This window comes from Pygoscelis adeliae, unplaced genomic scaffold (genome assembly GCF_000699105.1).
Source record: "Pygoscelis adeliae isolate BGI_AS28 unplaced genomic scaffold, ASM69910v1 Scaffold211, whole genome shotgun sequence".
Classification (NCBI taxonomy): Eukaryota; Metazoa; Chordata; class Aves; order Sphenisciformes; family Spheniscidae; genus Pygoscelis; species Pygoscelis adeliae.
This window is the reverse complement of record NW_008824143.1, coordinates 353,418-376,000: the sequence shown is the minus strand read 5'-3', so window position 1 is coordinate 376,000 and position 22,583 is coordinate 353,418. Positions and strand designations below refer to the sequence as shown.

Below are 22,583 nucleotides of genomic sequence, written 5' to 3'. Positions count from 1 at the left end.
AAGGAGGTTGTAGCGAGGTGGGTGTCGGTCTCTTCTCCCAAGTAACTGGCAATAAGACGAGAGGAAATGGCCTCAAGTTGTGCCAGGGGAGGTTTAGATTGGACATGAGGAAAAATTTCTTTACTGCAAGAGTGGTTAAACATTGGAGCAGGCTGCCCAGTGAAGTGGTTGAGTCACCATCCCTGGAGGTATTTAAAAGGCGTGTAGTTGAGGCACTTAGGGACATGGTTTAGTGGGCATGGTGTTGTTGGGTTGACGGTTGGACTCGATGATCTTAGAGGTCTTTTCCAACCTTAATGATTCTATGAATTCAACTTAATGCTCGGGTGCAGACAGAAGTTCTTGGGCCCAGCCTACTTTGTCTTGAGGCCTCAATTGTAGATAAGGATGAGATGGATGTAAGCAGAACCATGTTTGTCTTACTGCAGTATAGCATTGTGTGATATACAGATTATCAAGGAATGCAAATCAGTGTGCTAATTCCTGTATATTTCTGAGGTTGTGTGACAGAAGATAGTATGGGAGTTTCAACTGTTTATCACAACAGTTTGCATGCTAGTCAGTTCAGAGTCATGCATACTCTAGCCTGATCTGGTTTATAAATTAAAATTCTAGTTAGACCCCATGTTGAATTAAATACGTTTAAATCATTCTTCAGGCTTACAAACAACCTTGAATTTGTATATTTTTAATTTAGATGAACCACATACTTAAGGGATGAGCAAGTATAAGCAGCTGTAACTTCAAAGCACTGTTTTCTGCAAATGATGCTGACAAAAATGAAAATATTCATAATCAAAATTTTCATAAATGACCTATTAGTGGTTAGCTCAAGAATACTGAGTTACTAGCTGTTGCTAGATGTTCCTGTGGCTTCTGTTGAATTCAGCTGATATGAAATATCAGCATCTTCTGAGAGTAATTTCTTAGTATGTTATGCTTAGGACCCCAAATGGGTAATTAACTAAAACTTGAAGCACAACAAAAGTCATTACTTCCCTCTTATAGGATGTCCTGTGTACAGTGGAATGGAAGCATCAGTCCAGATCTTTTATGCTGTCTTTCCAAAGCGAGACAAAGGGATGAACAGATTTCTACCAAAAAAAGAAATGTTTTCAGGCAGTTCGAAATCAAATTGTTTTGCTAAATATTTTAGAGAAAGTTACTGTAAGTGATTGATTTTTATATCATTTGTGAAAATAGAACTAGCCTCAAAAGATCAGCTTATTCTTTTTTACCAATAGCAAATGTTCAAAATTAAATCTAAAGTAATGGTCTTTCCATGTCACATCGAAGAGATATAAATGTTTGGTCTACTGGTTTTGAAGGATTGATCCCAAAATTACTGGAAAAAGCATATGCTGTCTGATATTACTGCTCTCAATTTTACTGTTACAGACCAAATAGTTGTTACTGTTCCCTTGCAAAATTCCACCCGTCAGTGATGCTAGTTTGCATATGAAATGAAATGGCATGGTAATGGTATCTATGAGTCTGTCTACTACCACAGCATTCAGTCACTTCAGAATGTCATGTACCTGTATTGATAGATTTGGGATTAAAATTTGATATAAAAGAATGAATGTGGATATGTGTTTGGAAGTAGACTTTGGATATTGAATGTTTTTTACTAATCCTTTAAAATTTGCTAATGTCTTTATACCCAAAAAAGATCTTTCTTGTCCTTATGTGGTATTCTTTTGGGAATTTTGTAAAGTCGTTACAAGTTCATAGTAAAACAACTTCAACCAACGACAGGGTTATAGGTTTTAGCTTTAACAACCTCAAAAGGTTTGTTAGCTTGGGGGTGAGGGAATCGTAAAAGGTGGAGAGAAAGCTAAGATTGTTCCTAGGGTAGGCTGAGGGCTGTAAGGAAAACATCTGAAGAAATCGGGCTTCGCTAATTCTGCAGCTTATGGAACACCTTGCTCTATTGCAGAAACCTTTTTTTTCGGTTCTCTTTCTTAACATCAATGGGAATTAAACTAGTGTTTGTCATGGAAGGAGAGGCCCCCAAGTTGAAAGCAGACACCATGAGTAAGAGGAATGAGATGCGCTATGGACCTTCAAAGAAAGTTGGAGCTGCAAGAACAGGAAGATCTTTATTTAAATCCATGCTGAAAGAGGTGAGTAATTGAAGGCTGTGTTTCAGTATTTTTCATGTGATAGGAAGAAATCTTAATCAAATTAAATCCAAGAACTTGAAGAATTAGTAGTTTTCTACACAACAAATTTCAACAGTGTTTTGAGTTTTGAGGGAACACATGCCTTTGAAATTGGGCCTTACAGCATCTCTTAACTGTTGTTGTAGAAGAGGGACAATGTCAGTTAGAATAATTTTCTTGTTTGATGTGTTCCTGTGCGTGTTACGCTGTAGTGAGCCACAGTCCTAATTGAGTGTTAATTACAGAAATTCAGCTTCCTTGTTCCTTAATAGTGTTAGTATTGATACTTTTTTTTTTCCTAGATTGGGGTATACGTGAAAACAGGAATGTGTTGTGTACCTATGTAAGCTACGGTAGTGTGTTTTTGAAGGGGTACGCAAAATTGTTTTGTAACCTAGATTTATGATTTGGTAAACTAGCTGAGTAGCTAAGAGGATGCACTTGTTGGAAACCTACTGAGTTAGGCTAAAAGGAAGATTGTATAGTTGTCTTGGTGTAGATGGTTGAGACAGCTCTGGTTGCAAAGACTTCCTATTCAGTAATTTTCTTCTTCATTCATTGTTGCAGATATTTAACCATTTTTGTTTGGTCAGAATTTTATGAAATAGAATTTATAGATGCTCATGGCTTCAGTAGATTGAATGTATCAATTCATGTTTTATTCTTAAATTCTGTAAGAAGTATATATCAGTATGTCTTATGCTGTGGTCCAGTCTTACTAGGCCAACAGTACTGTACTTTCATGCTTGATATTCTCGGGGAGTCTGGCATCTGTTGAGAGATGTCTGTGCTTCCCCTGTATTACTACTTGAGTAAACAGTGTTGCTTTACCAAGATAAATACTCCTTTGTTACTATTCTTCTGAAAACATCCTAAATATCTATTTAAAGTGTAAAGATTTTTCTGAAGGAGTGACCATTAATCATGCTGTGTTCAAGTCCTGTAACTAATACTTTGCTCTCAGTTGGATATTTCTTTTGACTGTTACGGTAAACTATATTTCTCCTAAAGTAGTGCTTGTATTGATGTAGTGTTATATAGGCAGTGCAATGGTAGCAGTTTTTGTATACACTTGTGTCTGAGAAAGCGCATGTCAATAAGTGGATCTAATTCAACATTCAATCTCTTTCCTTTTGGATTCTTTCTTATAGTGTCTCGAACTGCTGGAGTGTTTAGGTGTCCCTTGGGTTCAAGCAGCTGGGGAAGCAGAGGCAATGTGTGCCTACCTGAATGCAAAAGGACATGTCGATGGCTGCATTACCAATGATGGAGATGTCTTCTTATACGGAGCTCAAACAGTTTATAGGAACTTTGCCATGAATGCTAAGGTAATGTATCTCATCCTGTTCTTACCCTCTCTTTAGATTCTTCCCAAAAATGTAAATAGAAAGAAGGAACTTTAAACAGTTACTTAGACATTATCTCACTTACCCTCTAGTAGTTACAGTACTTTTAAGACAGGAACGTTTTGTTTGATTCACTGGCAATCCGTGTATTGGATGTGAGAGCAAAACAACTGAATTGAAGAACGCTTATGGTATTGTTGTCTGTGTTTGTAGTGGCCTGTGATGTGTAATATAAAGCTAGGTAGCAAACTCCTCCCCCCTCCGCCCCTGCCCTTTCCTCCTCTACAGTGGAGAATTTGAGTGAAATAATTGCTTCCTATAAATTTATCGTTAGGGCATTTGGGAGTGGTCAGCCTCATGGGTCTAATAACAGTGTTCACACACTTGCATCTCACAGGTTTGTTTTATTATGAATATACTTACAATTAATACTATTAGTCTCCAATTGAACATGAATAGGGTAGGGATTGTACATCTGTATCATAATCAATTGTTGCAATCATTAAAAAAAAAAAATCAATTTATGACCTTGAGCTGAAGCATTCACTTATTAGGAATGCAATTTTCCAGAACTGGCAAAAGGTAACCCTAAATTTCCGTAATTTATACTTTCTCTATAAATCAGAGAAAGGAATGCATGTGTTCTGTCTGGTGAATCTAACAAGAAAGTGGAGAAGAAATTATATTGGCGTTGGAATTTTAAATAATGTTCATTTGAAGGACTTGTTGAGAAAATAATTCAGTAATAGGAGAAAATCAACAGAACAAAAAAAACCCACTATGAACAATTAACTTTTAAAAAAAAAATTAAAGTTGATAGAAGATGATTTGCTTCGGCACTGTGTTTGGGTTTTGTCTTGAGCTGGTTCTTTTCATTCATTCAACTTTCTTGTCATTTATCACCAAAAATGAAGGTGGCCTCAATCTTTCAGGTGTACTTTGTTACATATCTAAGTCAACATAAAAAAATAATTTATGTGAGTGTGTGTCTGTCACATAAATAATATCCAGAAAACTGCATTATTTTGGGTTGTTGGCTTGTGTGGGGGTTTTCTGCAGGGGGCAGTGGTCTATGTTTTGATTCACGTTGATCTTGATTTCATGTTGGTGTGTTACAGTCCTTCTGCCCTTCAAAGCTTCAGGTGTTCCTTTAGCTCATGTCTAATATGCTAAGTGACATTTTAATTTCTCTTTTTTTACTCAAGTAGCACACTAAAATGTTTACATGGATTTTAAAAACTGCAGTTCCTGAGATGACTTACACAGCCACTAGTACTAGATGATGTTAGTTTTGCCACACTTTTTTTACAGATAGTAAACAATAAAAACACCCCTTGGCTTATTTAGTTTCTTTCAACAGTTGATGCCCATACTTAAAACTTGAAATTCCAGAACTGTAGTTATTCACGTAGTGTCCATGGGTTACATAACAAATTTTAATTGCTGCTTTATTTTTTTTGCTATCAGACACCTCTTATGGGATAGACCCATTTCCTACAGATGTGGCTGAATAGGGGTGGGTAAGCAATCACAACTGAATGTGACTCAGGGCAGTTCCTTCCCTGATGTTAGAGAAATAAAATGTGTGATAAATTTCTTTTGCAGGATCCGCTTCTTGACTGTTACACAATGTCCTCTATTAAGGAGAAGCTTGGTTGTGACAGAGAGTCTTTGATTGGGCTAGCTGTTCTTCTGGGTTGTGATTATCTTCCCAAGGTAAGCAATATAATAATTTTTTATTAGGTAGTTGTAGTTTGTTGTTTTTCAAGACAGTGTATCGAGGGAGACTTGTGCATGCTGACAAAACTGTATGCAATGCATGATTACTGAGATCTAGTTGAAGATGATGCTTAGTTACTGTAAATTTTATTTGTGAGGGCTTAAAGATAATCAAAATGGTTCATGAATATTAACCTTTCAAAATTGCTATGTATTATTCCAGACTCTTATGTAATGGAGGTGAAGACAAAAGTTTAGATGTTGATTACTTTGAGCAAACGTGAGAACTGAGTTGTTTGCCAGGATACTTTGAACCCATTCGCATTAAAGTACATTCCTGGCAGAGTAGTTATTCTTCAATCCTTGTCTTCCCATTTGACGAAACTGTCCTTTTAAACAACCAATACTGCTGAAAGAGCAAGTAGCCCTAACTTTTTTTTTTTCTGAAAGACTTGCTTCTGTTATAGGAATCTTTAAATAGGTTTTTTATAATTGTTATTGTTATTGCAAAATAAATATATAAGGAGAGAGGGAGTAAGAAAAAATAGTGGCTAGTCAGTGGTTATTGTAATGGAACTAGCAGCTCCCGGAATGCCAGGTTCTTGCAAAGTCACTTGCAAAGTGACACGGTTATGTAATGCCAGATAGGTCTTTTGAGTTACTGCAGCCCAGTGAAGTGGATAAAGATAGAAACTTCGAAGGAAAGCTGAATTACAGGAGTGCATTGGGAGTGGGGATTGGCAGAACAGATAAATGAGAATACCAGTCTATAATTGCACTTACTTCGTTGAATATATATCAAAACAATGCTTTCCTTGCAGAAGCTGAATATCTGACTCTGCCTGCGTGTCTGGCTGCAGTCCAACGAGAACTTCTGATTGGTTTTGAATGTATATTTATTTCATATGGTTGCATATATTCAGTTCAGCCATTACAGCTGAATAAAAATAAGCTATAGATTTGTTTGCAATAACAGTGTAGAAAGCACACTCAATACAATCTTTATATTCAAGTGTACTCATTCTTGGCAAAATAGAGTAAGGATTGAAGGAGGAACTGGAAAAGCAGTATATACGTTTCAAATCATTATGGTTGTTTTGAATCAACTGACTTTCACTCTTCAGTATGTCTCGGGGTTACTACAAAGTTCTGGACTTCAGTCCATGAACTACGTTCCCGAAAATATTTGCTATTCCCATCTAACTATTATCCATAGTGGTAGTCCCTTTTCCTATAAAGGACATGCATACTACAGATGTAATAACGGAGTAAATATCAAAATCAAGCAAGCAATTATTGAAAGGGAGGGGAGGAGTTCTTTGGGTTTGTGGTTTTATTGGGGTTTTTAATTATTTTTCAGAAAATGGTCTTGTGCTTTCTTTGTCAACTCTCAGAATTGATTTTGCATAAGTGCTTGAGGTCTTCATATATTAAAAGTTGTTTCTGTTGCCACAAAGCATCTCTTCCCTGTGAGTGAAAGCTTTTTGCTGGGTTTCTTCTATCTGTTAAGTTCCAGCCTTTTGACTCTAAAATCCAAAAGATCTGTCTTCGTCTTGCCTTTCCAAGACAATTCTGAAACATTTCAGCTCTCTGGCAGTTAGCTGGCAAGACTGTTACCAGTATTTTATATTGTTGTACTGTTGCAGATAGCAAGAAGGAAAACAAACCAAACAAAACCTCTTTTTCTATTGTTTTCTGCTGCCTTCTTTCTCTACCTTCTTTTATCTGAGCTGCTATTGAGCGTAAGAACATTTTATGCAGCTTGTGTGTTACACTGGTAGTACAGCTGTAATCTGTCACCTTCTCTGACTTTAGAAATTGGTCAAAAATTATTTTTCTCAATTTATTCTCAACATCTGGGATCATTTTTTGTCATTTCTCTACATAATGTTATGAAGGCAGTTTTTATGAAAATCTGAATACTTTGTTTCCATTAAATAATGTTTCATATTTCTGTCTCTATAGGGCGTTCCAGGAGTTGGGAAAGAACAAGCTTTAAAGTTAATTGAGACTTTGCGAGGTCAAAACTTATTGCAAAGGTGAAGTGAAAATTTATGTTGTATGCTGAAATACTTTGATTTTATTCAAAGACTTGCTGGTATGTACTTCAGCTCCAAGACAATGTTTGTGGTGAGGGGGGGAAGAGATTACCACATTCCTTACTTTATATTTGCTAAACGAACTATGTGTTTTGCTAGGCAAGCTTCTTAATTGTTTTAAACATTAGCTGGCTCCTAGCTCTGGAGCTAGCAGATCTGTGTTGATATATCGGAAAGGAAATCATAGGGACTGATGAGAAACTTGCTGATTTTTGATTGGGTTGTGGATCAGGACATAAGATACCAAATGTTTCCTATGTTTGTTATCATAATGTGTGTGTCAATACTAGAAATCCAACAGTCATAAAAAGTACTTCAAAAAATCTGTTGCGTAAATTAGAAAACTGTTTCTTGGGTAAATGTCTGAGAAGTATAAAGGGAGTATTTTTCAGTGTTTTATTCTAAGTATGAAAGTTAAAAATATTTCTTAATCCTTTTAATATCATCCTTTTAGGTTTGAGCAATGGAAGGAACAATTTCAGTATGATAATAATCCACCTTTGGTTGTTAAAAGGGTAATTCACTGTTCTGAGTGCCATCATCCAGGTCAGTGTGAAAAGCGCTGAATTTTACTTTTAGCCTAATTATTTACTTTTTGTTCTGGGTGTGTGGGTGGAGGGTTGTTTGTTTGGGTTTGGGTTTTTTATGATTAGCATTAAAAACTCCTTTTCTGGTCATTCAGCTTCTGGACTATCTTCACATTTTCAGTATTGTGTATATGTATCTTTATATAATTTTTTTTTTTTTGAGGCTGGATACTACCTTTCTTCAAATGTGAAACTAGTTGATAGCAGATGGAATGTTATCACAATGCTCTGTGTGATCCCAGATATTTGCCTTTTTAACATTATCAGTAAATAAAGTATGCTATACTGACAGTCAGCTATTTCTTTAGTTGCCTGAATTGGTCTTGCATCAAGAGGACTGAATCCATTAGCATTGCTGGGTTTTGCTGCAGTGTTTTCTTAAAAAGAAATTAATTTAAGGAACCTCATTTTGGTAGCATCCTTGATCAGTGAACTTGTTCAAACCTATGACTTGGAGAAGGAAAAGCCTGTTTCAAATACATTACTTATATACATTTGTCAGGATGTCGCAGACTACTTCTGTAGGTTTTAGGTAATAAAGTTTTCAGCATAAGGTCTGAAACTGTGCAGGGGGGAAAAGTCTTAAAAAAAAAAAAAAGAAAGCTTGCTTGTATTTGCCAGTTTTCACTGTAGATATATAAATACAGCTAATGCACTCAGATCTGCTTACAGCTACTATTCATGTCAGATTCATATGTGTTCTGAGTCTTGTATTTGTACTATTAACTTTGTATATTTGGAGATTTTGGGAACCTCTCTTCTCCTCATGCTTTGTGCATCTGCTTCTATAGGATCTTACAAGGAACATGAGCACAGTGGATGTAAACTCTGTGAAAGCACTAGATACTGCAAACCCAATGACTCCAAATACTGCTGCCCTTGTGAATGGCATCAGTTAGAGCGAGTGAAACAAGCAAGTGCAGTGGAGGACAATATCAGAAAGTAGGAATGTCTTGAAAACTGAACTGCTTTTCCCTGCGTTCATGTGCAGGGTGAGCATTTAAATTTTGCATTTTTCCCATTTGTATTCAGTTCCTAACACATTTGTTTTACCTGCAGAAAAGCTAACAGTTGTGAGGGCTTTCCATTCTCTGAGGTAACAAACAAGCCTATTTAAAGATTAATTTTTTTCATCAATTAATTGAAATTTCAGTTTTCTGCCCTCTCTTAAACTCTTTTCTGTTTTATCTCAAGGTTATCCAAGAATTTCTTGTAAACAAGAATAAATTGATCAAGATAAAGGAATGCCAAAGGCCAAATTTATTGTCCTTTCAGGTATATAACAAAATACTGGTTATTCAGCTCTGTAGTTTTTTGTTTGTTAGTAAGGAAGGCATCTGTGACAATTTTGATCTTCATTGGTAATTTTACTGGAAATAAGAATTAAAGAATCTTGCTACAACTTCTTAATGTACTTCGGTTTTTTTGAAAGTCTAAAATTGAAGACTGAAAAAAATCAGTTTATGTAAATAGGTATGTAGAAAAGTGGAAGAAAGAGAACTCAGAAAAAAGGTCGCTTGCCATTGTTTTGTTTTTCACTGTTCAATATGACTAGGTTGGGTTGCTGAGTGCTGCATTATCTATATGGGGTACAAAGTACTATATGGTTATGAGGTAATATATACTTCAGGGGTGTTATCTTTTTTTTAATGTTAAATAAATCATTGAAAAGAAAGTTTGGTATAATTGAGATAAGCAGCTTCTGTATATTAGAAGCAGAAGCAGCTTTTATTCTCAATGTTGCCTGTTTTCCCAACAACAGATAGCAGGCTTGTATTTAGCACAATACTACCAGCTTTCAAGTTCAGAGGCCCTTTAATTCAAAATGCACAAAGCTCAAAAGTGGTCTAGCTTATTCCTCTGTCCATAGAAGGAAGGAAAAAAGGCCTCCTGTGAGGCCTTTTTTCTTTGGGGGGGTGTTAATATGTTAGCGTTGTTTTCTAAGAATGATTTTTATTTGTTTTTCATTGGTGAAAGCAGATCTTTTGCAATGTTTCCTTTTCAAGGATTGATGACAGTGTGAGAATTATGTATTCTATATATTATGTATAAGTACAGCGTAATAGACTGCTGTTGAGCAATGTGGCTTTAATGAAAATCCGTGTTCATCCTCTCGCATGCAAAATCTGTAATTTTCACAGCTCCTTGCATAGGTGATCTGAATATGATCAGGTGTTTAGCAGCTGTCTTATTGCTGCTGCTGCCACTACACAACTGTTCCCTTGGCCTGTTATTGACAGCTGATGAATCTGCCCTGTTACGGATGACTGTTCCCTCCCTTGGCAGTGAGATGTTGTTACGCATTACATTAATGTATAAAATTGTTCTAGATATTTTAAGTATTTAGTCCTGTGTCCCTATTACATAGCTGTCTAAGCATGATATCTAACAGAATAAGAAAGTTTTAAAGTTTGGGGTGGTTTTTTTATACTAACAGATATTTGCTTCTGAGAAGATGGAATGGACCAAACATTATGCTTGTAAGAAACTGTTAGTGCTGTTGACACGTTATGATATGATCCAGAGAAAATCTGGGTACATTGATTCAAAACAACTGCAGGCAATACGGTAATGTAGCTTGATTTCTTGAACTTAATATGTTTACTTCTGCTGCTGGAGGAAAATCACGGGTTTTTTCCTTTTTTATGGAAATATAATGGTTTTCTTCCATCTCTGTTTCAAGCTTTGTGCTCATTTTGAATAGAGGTAAAAATTTAGATCAGTACACCAATTCTTTGACTACTGTTGCACAAAGTAATACATATAGCAGTTTCCTTTCGTTCTAACTGACAATTCCTGCTTTTTCCTATGCTTACTTTCTATTCTGTTTCCTTGGATCTGCACATGACATTTAGCATTACAGGTTACCCTCTGCTCAGGTTCTTAGCAGAAGTTTAATTGACTTCTGTGATTCAAATTAAGAGCTTAGGCTTAGATATGAGCATCTGCAGATTCAGTCAGGGTCTCTGATTTCTTATCAGACCTACTGACTGTTACTGTACTATGTGTCTGATAAAATCATTGGCTTACAGTTCTGTTCAGCTACCCCTTCTCAAAACAACATTTTCATTCAAGAGTGCTGCATTTAGCAGTATAAAAATGGCCAAGTATCCTATTAAAAATGGATATGCAGGAAAAAACCCAAGATAAGCGTGTAACTACTTTCCGCCAGAATATTTTCCCACCATCCAGGCTTCTGTTACTCAGAGCCAGAATTAGTACCTCTTATTCTACCAGCCCTCAATGTAATTTCTTTTTTTAATGATCTAATCTTTTCTTAAACTTATGTAAACTTTTAGAATCTACAGTGTCTGTTGGCAAATCTGAATTTAACTTCACTGTGTGAAGGGAATTGTTACTTATTTTAACTTTAGTATCTGACGGTTTCATTTCCCAAATGAAACCCAAATTCCCCCCACCCCAAATTCTTGTATTGCAAGAAGGTTAGTAGTTTTTCCATGTTCCTTGATGCTGTTCAGGATTTAGAGACCTTAATTTTGGGGGACAGAAGGACAGTGAGCAGCAATGTGATAGTATCTCTTCTGGATTGATGTGTCATAGTCTATTAAATTGTTACTTCCAAAGAAGTGGCAAGTAATAATTATTATTATTCCGTGTTACCTTTCAAAAGAATGGAGAGACTGGTTGGGGGCTGCTTTTTAAACGGATTGGCTAGATAGAAGTTCATGATTTATCTTCCTTCGTGCTCTCATGCTAAAGATATAAATGACCCTGTCTGGTCATTCAGAAGATTACTATCTATGGCAACAGCCTTCTCTGTGGCATAGTTGAAGATATCAAACTGATGTTTGTAGGAGTCTGCATTATGGTTGTGTGTTACAGAATAGCTTTTTGATTTCTTGTTATGCTCCTCTGAGCTGTTTCGTTTAAAAAAAAAAAAATAAAAATGTTGCAGTACTCAAATCTAGATCCAAAATTTTACTGTGTAACTTATACAGAAAAGTAGCATATTTTTTAAAAGGTGTATTAATTTCACTATTACAAGAATATTTTTTTTCCTCTGAATCATTACAAATTAGAGTATTGAAATCTTTTTTATATAACTTAGATTTTTCATTTCCTGTTTAAACAAAATCATTTAATGGGCTTCTTTTTGTTCTTACAGGATAGTCAAGACACGTGTTAAAAATGGAATTCCTTGTTTTGAAATTGAGTGGCAAAAACCAGGTTGGTCTGGTTTCTGTGTGTACATTATGAAACAAAACAGTTCATAGAAAAAGAGAAAAGCATGCTTTAAAGAGGAAAAGAGTTAGACAACATTATGAGGAAATGAAATGTGGGTGAGATTGGAAACTGTTCTATGAAAACAATAGAAAAGGTGCATCAAACTTCACATACTCCCAAAGTAAAAGAAATGCTTTTTAAAAAAGAAAAAAAATATACCTAGAAAGCAAGGGACTCGGTCTTCAGGTACTTTTTCTGGTACATGTTAATGAGATCTGGACTCTGTATTTCATCTCTTATTTCACTGTGTACCCGAAGCTGTGACTGTTTACTAGCTAGAAATTTTTCTATGCTGACAGACTTCTACCTTTAGTGTGCCCGTATGTGCCAGGAGACTGGCAGAAAGAAAAAGACTTTACTTGTAGCTAAATCTCAAACACTGTACTACTGACCTTTTTACATACCTTCTTTGTACTCAGATAAATCTTCTGTTCTTTGTTTTTCTTATTCCCTACTTTGATGTGTGTATACATGTCTAATGTACATTCATTAATTTTTTAGAACATTATGTTGATGCAGAAGATGAGCCTGTGGAGTTGTTCGTAGTCACAGTAGAAGAGGCGTCTTTGTTTCAGGCTGCTTATCCTGATGTTGTTGCTCTCTATCAAGTGGAAAAGTCAGAAGTTGTGAACAAGAAGCAGAAAAGTAAGTCCAAAAGCTTATTTCTTATGAACTTACAGGTCTTGTGAGAATACAAGAAGGAAAAGCAACAAACATTTCTCCCACTGCTGAGCAGTATCATGTTTTGTCAAGATCAGGGCACGATATCTTGCAGGGCCTGTGCTTTTATCTTACCATTTTATACTTTAGCACTAGGCGATTTGAACTGTGGTTAATATGCCATTTTGATATGCCTTTTTTATTTTTTTCAGATAGGAAAGACAGACCAAAAGAAAAGGAATTATCAAATGTTTATTATGAAGTTAGCGATCTTCTGTCTCAAATGAATTTAAAATCTAGATGTGGAATTATTCCTGTGCAAGACTCCATGTCAGATACAAAAATTCCCCCAGAAGACGAGGTACACCAGAGAAGTACTGAATCAAAGGATCTAGTGTTAGCTGCAGCATCCTGCATAACAACTGTTCAAATGCCAGCATCAGCAGCTGCTCTTCCTCTGACTGCATCGCCTTACTCGCTCTTACAGAGTACATTGGCTGACTCATCTGTATTGCCAGCACAATTTACTAAAAATTTAGGGGTATCATCCTCTTCCTCTGTAACAGCTGGTCTACAACTGAGCAGTATTGATTGGGAAGGAACCTTCTTCGGCACTTCACCAGCCCATGGGGGTGATACCCGTGATCCAGCAGCTGACTTAACTATATGCATAAAACACCTGCATCCACTAGGTCATGAAACAGCAAGAAGTAGCTCAGAATATTCTGATGCTACGCAGTCTGATCAGCTTCATTCTGATAGCGCGGATGATTTGGTTTCAGGTGATGCTATGGGACAACTTCAGAAGTGGTCTTTAAGTGAGCGAATACTTAAGACGACTTCCATTCCATCAAAGCCTTTGTTGTCTGAAGATGTAATGCAACTGGAGTCTTTGAAATGTTTTAAACAGACAAAAGAAACATTGAATCCTGATAAAGATGATGTCTCTTCCGCGTGTCAGTTAAATAAACTAGTGCAGGAAAGTAAAAATGTGCTATCGGAAAACTATGCAAGGGAATCCAGCATACACACCTACCAAGATCAGTACAAAAAAGCTGACGGCCTGGCTGAAATGATGCAAAAAGACCGTAACATAAGCAGTTCAACATCTCTGGCCCTCAGTGGACAAACACCAGAGACGCTGCATCCTGGGTGTGAAATGCTTCCGGTGTCTCAAAAGCCAGCAGATGTTGTAACTGGCTGTCACATTAAAAAAGCTTCTATTCAAACAACTTGGAAAACCTCTTTTAAAAAGAGTGTGTGTCAGAACAGATGTTCTTCTAGTGAAGACAGTGATGATGGGAGCATGAATAAAAGTCTGATTTATGAGCAGCAGAAAAGGCAACTGAACCCTGGTCAGTTTAAAAAATGTTTTACAAAGAAAACGAGTAACGTCATTACTAGCAAAAGAACAAACAGTGACTCAGCCCTTATAATTAAAGGAAAGAAGAAAATGCCCAATTTAAGAGAAGCTGGTAATAGTTTCTCATTGCAAGTATCTCCAAAACCACCCTCTGTAGGGGAAGTTAATTGTTCCCAAAGTCCAGAGCAACCATTCGAGAGGTCAGGTTCTGGTCCCACGCAGCAAGCCGAAAGTGCTGGTCTGACTTACGCGTGGGCAGACAGTCCCCTTCCCCTGTCTGAAAGACTAAAAGGAAGAATCAAAATCAATTAGGTTCTCAATAAAATAATTATGATAACAATTAACTCTGAACCTTCAGCTCTTACAGAGTTTGTTCTCGAAGTTTCTGCAGTATGCTTTATCAATTTTAAGTGGACACAGTTTTGATGAATAAGAAGTGCTGTGAAATACTGCATTCTGGAGCTAAAGTTTGAAACGAAAATGTTAGCAAAAGTGCCAAATAGCTGATGATAGGCAAGTGCCAGTTATTCTGGACTTGATTACACTCTGAACTTGATACATAAACGTCAGGATACGGTATACAAGGGAGCAGGGAGGTTTATTTATGAAATAAGTTGGGTTTTTTTTCCCCAGCCAATTGTGAGGATTTTGTGTACAGCTATTAGCCCTTCTGCTTATAAAAACAGACTTATTAAAATATAGTGCCTGCACTGCTGCTGGATATTCTCAATAAGACAAAGTGATACAGCTTTTTCCAACTGAAATTTTCTATTCTGCTCCACTAACTTAATTTCAGTAGTTTTAAAACGGGTTTTCAAATCCTGGGATGCTGGTTGTGTTGATTATCTCTGAAGGAGCAGGTAGAGACACACAGCAGATGTACCTTGCAGGGTAGCTAAATTTATATCTGCTGTGCCCTATAATAAACTGTTCTTTGAGTGTGTGCATCTTCCGAAGAATGGAATAAGCCATGTAAGGATATTCTGGTTTTGTAGCTGTCATATCTAATATTTAAGGAAATCTGATGGCTGTTTTAATCAAACATTTATAGTTTGGGCATTTTTTTCTTAAAGAAGATATGAAATCCCATCTAACACTCACTTCTACTTAGAATAGAATGAAAGTTAAGTTACAGAAAATCAAAATCTAATGATGATACTGCAGATTCTTTGAATAATATCATGTAAATGTTTTTAAAGGGGGAACTTGAATACAATTGGATTTTTGAAGGTGTTCTTCCTACCTCTTTAATATAGAAGCAATCTCTGTTCATACACAAAAAAAAAGTTGTCTTCAACAGCTTCTTAGAAAATGCCTCCTTGTCTGCATTTAAGTGTAACTACTTCTGTGGACCAACCAGAAGGAGGGCCACTCTTGCCAAGATACAATGTTAACAATAGAAATGTAGAATATCCGTGCCTTAATGAAAATGTCAGTTCTTTCTTCATAAAGGCCAAGGCTTTAAAAGTTAGGAAGCTAAATTCCAGATGTGTTTAAGGAAGAAATAGGTAGTCTATAGATAATGCAGTCTGTAATTAGCCAAAATGGTAGTTTCTTCTTTTCCGCTGTGGGCAGATGGAGAAAGTTTATTTATAGTTGATTTTCCAAATGAGAAATGTATTATGGAAATGAGCAAAAAATCCAAAATATTGGAAACTTATTTTCAGTTTTGAAGATGGTCTCTCTTCTGGAGACTCTTAACCACCCAGCTGATGAGAGGGTAGCTAGAAGAATAGACTTGCAAAGGTGAATAAGAGTAGCAGTCACCTGGGGACCATAAACGGGGAGATTCCTTATGCAGGGGTCAGTAGTGGAGAGATCAGACCATTTTTTGTGGAAAAACATTGTTATTGGTTATGTATGATTCTTTTCCTTGCTGCTGATTTTGAATACTGGAATCAAGAGTTTGAATTTCCATTAATAAAAATGCCAACATCATGTGAATGACCTCACTTTTGTTCCGTCCTAGTGTATGGGAATGCACTCTGTTGGAGGGATCGTAACATTTCACCCACAGTGTGTGGGTTTCTGTGTTTTAGGGTTTTGTTTAGAACTGGGGGGCAAGAGCTGTTTTTGGAGGGGTTTTTGTTTGTTTTCCAAATCTGGCAGGGATGACTGCTTTAATGGATGATTTGCTGAAAATACTGTGCCAGAATTAAGTTCATGTTTTGCGGTTGATGGAAACCAGTAAATGAGATATAATCAAAAGACATTAAGAACTGCAGAAGAAAAAGAAGAGATTATGTTGCTGATATTGCTGCAAATTAATCTGGTTTCATGAGTACAGTTCAAGCATGAAAAGCAGAAAAAAATTATTTTTTTCATTTGCAATGCATCTCAATTTTGTGCAAGTTTACTGCCACTATTCTAGAAGCAGCAATAGATGTGAAAACAACTGTACAGGATGCCCTCTGTCATTTAGGCTGTAGCTGCTCATTGCAGCAAATAAACACAAGCATTTATCATTGGGGGTGACTGTTGCTTGAATCCAACTTGTGATTCGTTACAGATGGATGTTACAGTTTTTAAAGTGTTTTGATTTCTCATCTTTCTGTAATTTACTCAATCTAAGGATTAGGGATGATTTTTCTTCTTTGGAACTGTTTTCACCGTGCCAAAGCTGACCGCTTTGCAACCTCTCACACTTGTGAAGATGATGTTTAAATAAACTGAGTGGGTGTAACAGATAACTTTCTTCTGCAGGAAATATTCCTACAAGATTATGTTAAACTGGCTATAAGTATAAATGACTATGGTGCATCAGCCTGATGACCCTGAAAATATTTTCGTTTATCATCTGTCTTGGTCAGCCCAAACAGGCTATATTGGGGTGCTTCATCTAGAGTAACAAAACTATACCCGCTGTGGAGGTGGGGCAAGTATGCAAGTATGCATGCATCGTTCTTCAAGTACTTGTCTGAAAGTTTTTCGTAGAACTGCTGTACTCAGACCAGGCCTGAGTATTTCACCTGGTCTATCGCTCCTGATGTCGGCATCCCTCTAGCTTGAATGATTCCTGCAGAGATACAGAGCAGAACCATAGGCTCTGTCTTAGCAGTGTAAATATTATTTCCACTTATGAACAGTATTAAATGCCTACTTAGATGTAGCAAATTTGTTAAGCTACGCTAAACAAGGGAAATGTTTATTTGGCATTCCTTGTGATTGTAACTCACTATTTCAGGTCCATGGGGAATCAACCAGAAAGGAAAATAAATACTGTTTACATGGAATATATACATAGAGAGCTACAAAAAATATAATGTAAAAAAAAAAAAAAAAAAAAAGACCAACCCCCCCCAATTTCTATATATCCCACTATCAAGCTACACCTGCTCTTACTTTTTCCATTGGAAGATATTACTGAAATACCTATCAACGTGTGCGAACACACTTAACAAAAGGGAAAAATTCATTTTCATTGCATTTACCAATTTCTACTTTATTGATAGAATTGATGAACTTGATAACTCTTTTGCTAGTTAACAGAGACATTTCCTAATTTGGGAAGAGGGTTATTTAACTTGAGGCTTTGCGTAGGCTTGGCTTTGTGCTCTTATGTCAAGAAAGATACTTGGAAATACAGTGGTGAAAGAGACGAATGGCAGCTGTTCCTTGAGACAAGATAAAGTCTTTTCATGTCTAAAAAGGTGTCAAACCCTGCCGTATTGTATCAGCAGATAAAAGGAAACTGCGGTTAGAATATTATCGAGAGTTGTTATAAACCGAAGTGCTACTGGCAAAACAGTAAACTCAGCGCTAGATTTAGCGCTTTTTCCTTCAGGAAACAAAACACTTTAACTGTTTCAAGAAAACAAAATTACGATGGGTGACAGAACCTCTCTTTGCACGGTTCTCTTGCTCACGTATCCTGCATCGTAGCTGCTATCAGTACTGAACTTAGTTTAACTTAGTAAGATTAATTATATATCAAACTTTAAAAGCTCTTTAAACCCAAGCCTCGTCTCCGCCCCCCACCCCAATTTCCGTTGACAGAGTTGGAGAAATTTTGTCACTTCAAAGGCTGAGCGCAGCTGGGAAAAGGGACATTCCTTTGAAAATTTTGGTCCATGAAAACAGCTACCTGTACTGAAATTCCACCTGATGGATATTTAAAGTGAGTTAGCTGCCTGACTGAAATGCAATGAAGGAAAAGAAGCTAACCAGAGGTATTTTTAATGCCAAGGTAGTGTAGAAGTAGCCGTACGTTAGCATTTATGTTATTTTAATATCTTATTTTAAAATGCAATTTGCTCTGCTAGAGCACCTCCCCAGCCAAGCTCAAAGCTGAGTTAGTTGTCCTACCAACGTTCTTGGCCAAGGTTGGATCTGTGGCAAACTATGGGTATTCTTTGGGACGTAGTGGGAGGAACTGTGAGCGTGGTCTGCTTTGAATAAATCTGTGGGCAAACTTACTAGATGAACCGTTACATGCTGCCTTCTTTCTCCACCCCAACGTGCGGGTGCTGCCCTGGCAGTGATACCACATAACAAATAACAGACAGACAAGATAGCCCAAACCGTAGAAATTGTCCAAGTTTTATCTGCTGCAAAAACATGACATCTGTGGCCTCATTTCAGGTCGAATTCAGGCTGTTTTCCAGTCCAACATGAATGCCAGGTCTCAGAGGAGCTTTGGCCTTTAAGCCTCGCTGTTGCTCAGCCCACTGCGATGTGTTGTAGACATTTTCTTTGAATCTTTTGCACTGGTGAGCTAAATTTGCTGCTTGATCTGCAGCTGGGTGGAAAAAAGCCCTGTGCCGAGGCTCAGATTCTGCAAAGCCTGGAGTTTAATGGAACAAAGGGCTTCAGGAGTTACAGCCATGTGCACATGTACTGTACAGGGGCTTTATAAGACTTTTCATCCAGACTTACATGTTGCTAGTTTTTGTAATTATTGAATGGCCTCTTTACCAAATAAGACCTGCCAGCTAGAAATGTGGGAGATGGTCTGTTTTCTTCTAATTAGTTACAGGGCTGATGTCTCAGTATGACCTAGGAAGACACTGCTGAGAAGGACAGCGTCTTTCATATGAGATGCTGCTGAAGGAATGGACAATTAGCAGTTCATAGATGACTATATGGCACTGGGCCAGTTTTATTAATTGCATTTTTCTATACCTGAATTGCTTCTGTGGTTTAACTGTGGGTACTTCTCTCTCAAAAACTTGCTTAGCGGTACAGGCTGCCAGTCTCTTACGTCCATTTGAGTTTATAGAAATCTGAAAGTTTTCCAAGAGCGGGCAACCAGAACTATTGCTTAGTAGACTTAATCAGGCCTCTCTTATTCTGTTGGATAGATCAGAAAAACGTGGGGTGTCTTTTTCATAGAAGTTCTTAATAACTAGAAAATTTCAGCTGGAAAAGGAAAAAAAATGGTTCAGTGCCTTGGAAGTGTTCTTGGCCTGCATGGGTTCAAATCATCTGTCTTCTGGGAGAGTAGCCGTACCACCCAGTTATGGGCATGGACCCTTATGGAAAGATGTCTTGTCTGTGCTGTGTGACTTCTTTCCCTTTCTCCTTCACTGATATTTTTTAACAACTGGCCAATTTCAGCAAAATTTGATGGTTTCAGGGCTATAAATTTTTGATAATCAATTGCTCAGGGAAGGGAGAAAGACTTTCTATGCCAGGGAAAAAAATCGGCAGTGGCTCTGATGACAGCCAGCTGGCCAGTCAGCTCACACGTGCTTCCCTAAGCTGTGACATGGGCTATCTTGGCTATCAGGCAGATCAAAAAAGATGGAGGATGCATGGGGGGACATGAGGATGTAAAGGTGGTTTGGCCATGACGGCTTATCAAAGACCTGAGGAAAGTGCTGCTGATATTATAGAGCTTAGGAGATACAGCAGAAGAGCAGGAGATACTACGGTGGGGTGGCATAGGGCATATATTAATCCTGAATTCCCAAGCACTTGTGTTACAAATTTTGGAATAACCTCCTGGGAGAGCCCAAGGCATGCAGTTCAGCAGCTCTGCCTTTGTGCAAACCTGTGCCAAACTGCTGTCCTCCCCATGTCTGGCTCCTACCATAGCTTTAGTGAGGCACGTACAGCCCAACATCTACTTCTGCTTCTCTATTACCTTTTTAGACTGAAAATACTGGCTTTTACAGCATGGTTTCAGACACTGGTTTGCGTTCTGTATGTGTTTATTTTTAGCACCATGAGATGTGTGGGATTTGTAGGTGTTCTTACCATCAAGTCCAAGTGAAGGTGATGGGATTGCGCCCTCGCATCTCCAAAAACAAATACGCCTTTGTTCTGGTGTCTGCTGATATGCCATTGTCAAAGAGGATGTCACTCTGTTTTCTGGACTTTTCTTAGTTTACCTTTCTAAAAATCCCAAATCTTACTGCTTGCAGATTGCTTAGAATTTGCAAGATGGATATTTGGGAAAAATTGTAGCCTCATGATTTTTGTTTGTCATTTCTAAAGAAATACTGTTTTCATTTGATGGTAGATTTATACTTTCCCCAAGTATTACTGTCAGTTGCTAACTGTTATGGTTGTTAGTACACATCGTAAAACCTCATAGAACATGTTATTCTGTTTTATGAGTATTCTTTTTGGCAATACCATAAGAAAACACTATGATAATCACATGGTCAAGAGGTTCTGAGATATAACGTAGAAAGAAAGCAGGATTCACAATGACATTTTCCATTTTGTTTTGGGTTGGTTTTTTTTTCAGCTACAAAGGCCAAGTTTGATTCTATTTTAAAAAAAACAAACACCCTTATCCAGCACCATCCATGTTGCAGTCTCTGGTGTTAGTGGTTTGGAAGGTGGGCTGGAAGGTATCCCGTAATAGTTAATTGATCTTTGTATAGCAACCTAGCAGATTTCATAAATAATTTTTAAAAAGCCACTAGTCCTTTGCTTGTTCTGTTATCTACAGCCCACCACTGAGGTCTTACAGAGAGGACATTCCTCTCCCCACATTGATAATCTGAAAAATGTAACTGTGTAAAATGGGCGTGTGGCTCTGGCACTGAAAGTGTTTGAATTTGTACACAGAACTGAAAAATTCCTTCAAGAAAATTATATTCCTTCCAAAAATAGTGGTGTGTGTCTTGCAGCAACTTCTTTGTGATAGCATATTTATCTTGTAACATACCAGCAACTTAAGTTTTGTTTTTTTTCTTTTTTTCTTTCTTATTAAAAAAACAAACAAACATTTTGTGCTGGGAGGCCATGAATTAGAGATACAGAAAAAATGACTATCAACAGTCATAAATCTCTTCCAACTGCCAGGCCACTCTCACCACAGAAGCCCAAGACTTGGAACTGCTTTGACATGACAGTGAACGGGGAAAAGCTTTCAAAGCTGTAGGCACCTCATGGTGTGACATCCATGTAGGTATCTATATAACATTGTATAGCCTTCTTGTATGAACTCATATAACCTTGTTACTTGCCCCTGCGGAAAAGACCCTAGTTTGCATATTGTGTTTAACCGAGCATACAACTCAGAATATAATCCAAGTAGGTGACTGTGGAGGGACGAATGTTTCAGAGGGGGAATATATCAAAACTTTGACCAACAGAAGAGCCAATGAGGTACAAAGTGTCCCTGGTGCAGATAAAAGTTACCAGCACAGATGTTCTGGGGAGTCTCACCAGACCCAGCCAAGGACACCTCCTGAAGATGCTTGCTGAGGTCAGGGTCCCCAGTCAGCTCCCCTCAGACAACCCCTTGTCCATCCTGACCGAGAGCTTTCTGATCAAGGCGTATCCTCTTTCAAAGATCCCAGTAAAGCTCACTTGACAAAACCTCTCTGCAGTTGTTCGTTTAACAAAACAGAGTGCTAGGATTTGCCCTTATAAATAAGGATTAAGTACAGTGCAATATTTTTTTTTAACTCTTGCTCTTCTAGTCAATTAAATCAATCAAATACTCTATTACATCACTAAAACTATCTCTAAAAAAACCCAGACACAGTACCTTTTAAGAAAGGAAGTATGTTTTTGAATAATGACAGCCTAACACAAGGATGAGTATGGCATCTATCTGGAGAACATACAGTTTAGGAAGTGCACATTAAAAAATTCCCCTAAATGTAATTCAGGCTAAGCCAGTTGATAATTGTTAGTACATAAATCACAGTAGCTCATAGTTTGGCAATTAAAGAGTGGCTTATTGTAAGGACTCTTTTAATAACCTATTGTCACAGATCTCGGTTTAACTTTAATAGCAAGATTATGTGATCACATATTTTATTTATGGATCATTTGAAGAATTTGTTATGCAGATGTTCTGATTAGTGGGCTATTGGACCATTAGCCAAATAAATCTAAAGGTAATAAAACTCACAGGAAGATAAATGGCTTTCTTTTTCTTGTTCTTTTCAGCCAATTCAGGCTAATTTAAGCCTTTCACAGAATGGTGATAATGA

The 22,583-nt window shown here is 37.3% G+C and overlaps 1 protein-coding gene across 1 annotated transcript in view; it reads left to right on the top strand.

Annotated features, from left to right (window-relative positions):
• Window positions 1-16,105, top strand: part of GEN1 (GEN1 Holliday junction 5' flap endonuclease) — a 19,485-nt gene extending 3,380 nt beyond the window's left edge. Inside the window, exons 2-13 of the mRNA XM_009334343.1 lie at window positions 1,940-2,126; window positions 3,317-3,493; window positions 5,117-5,227; window positions 7,196-7,269; window positions 7,784-7,875; window positions 8,708-8,858; window positions 8,976-9,012; window positions 9,111-9,191; window positions 10,354-10,484; window positions 12,043-12,104; window positions 12,663-12,806; window positions 13,034-16,105. Coding sequence (XP_009332618.1) covers window positions 1,940-2,126; window positions 3,317-3,493; window positions 5,117-5,227; window positions 7,196-7,269; window positions 7,784-7,875; window positions 8,708-8,858; window positions 8,976-9,012; window positions 9,111-9,191; window positions 10,354-10,484; window positions 12,043-12,104; window positions 12,663-12,806; window positions 13,034-14,496 — 2,710 coding nt within the window. The 3' untranslated portion in view covers window positions 14,497-16,105. The remainder of the gene's footprint in view (window positions 1-1,939; window positions 2,127-3,316; window positions 3,494-5,116; window positions 5,228-7,195; window positions 7,270-7,783; window positions 7,876-8,707; window positions 8,859-8,975; window positions 9,013-9,110; window positions 9,192-10,353; window positions 10,485-12,042; window positions 12,105-12,662; window positions 12,807-13,033) is intronic.
• Window positions 16,106-22,583: the final 6,478 nt, after the last annotated feature.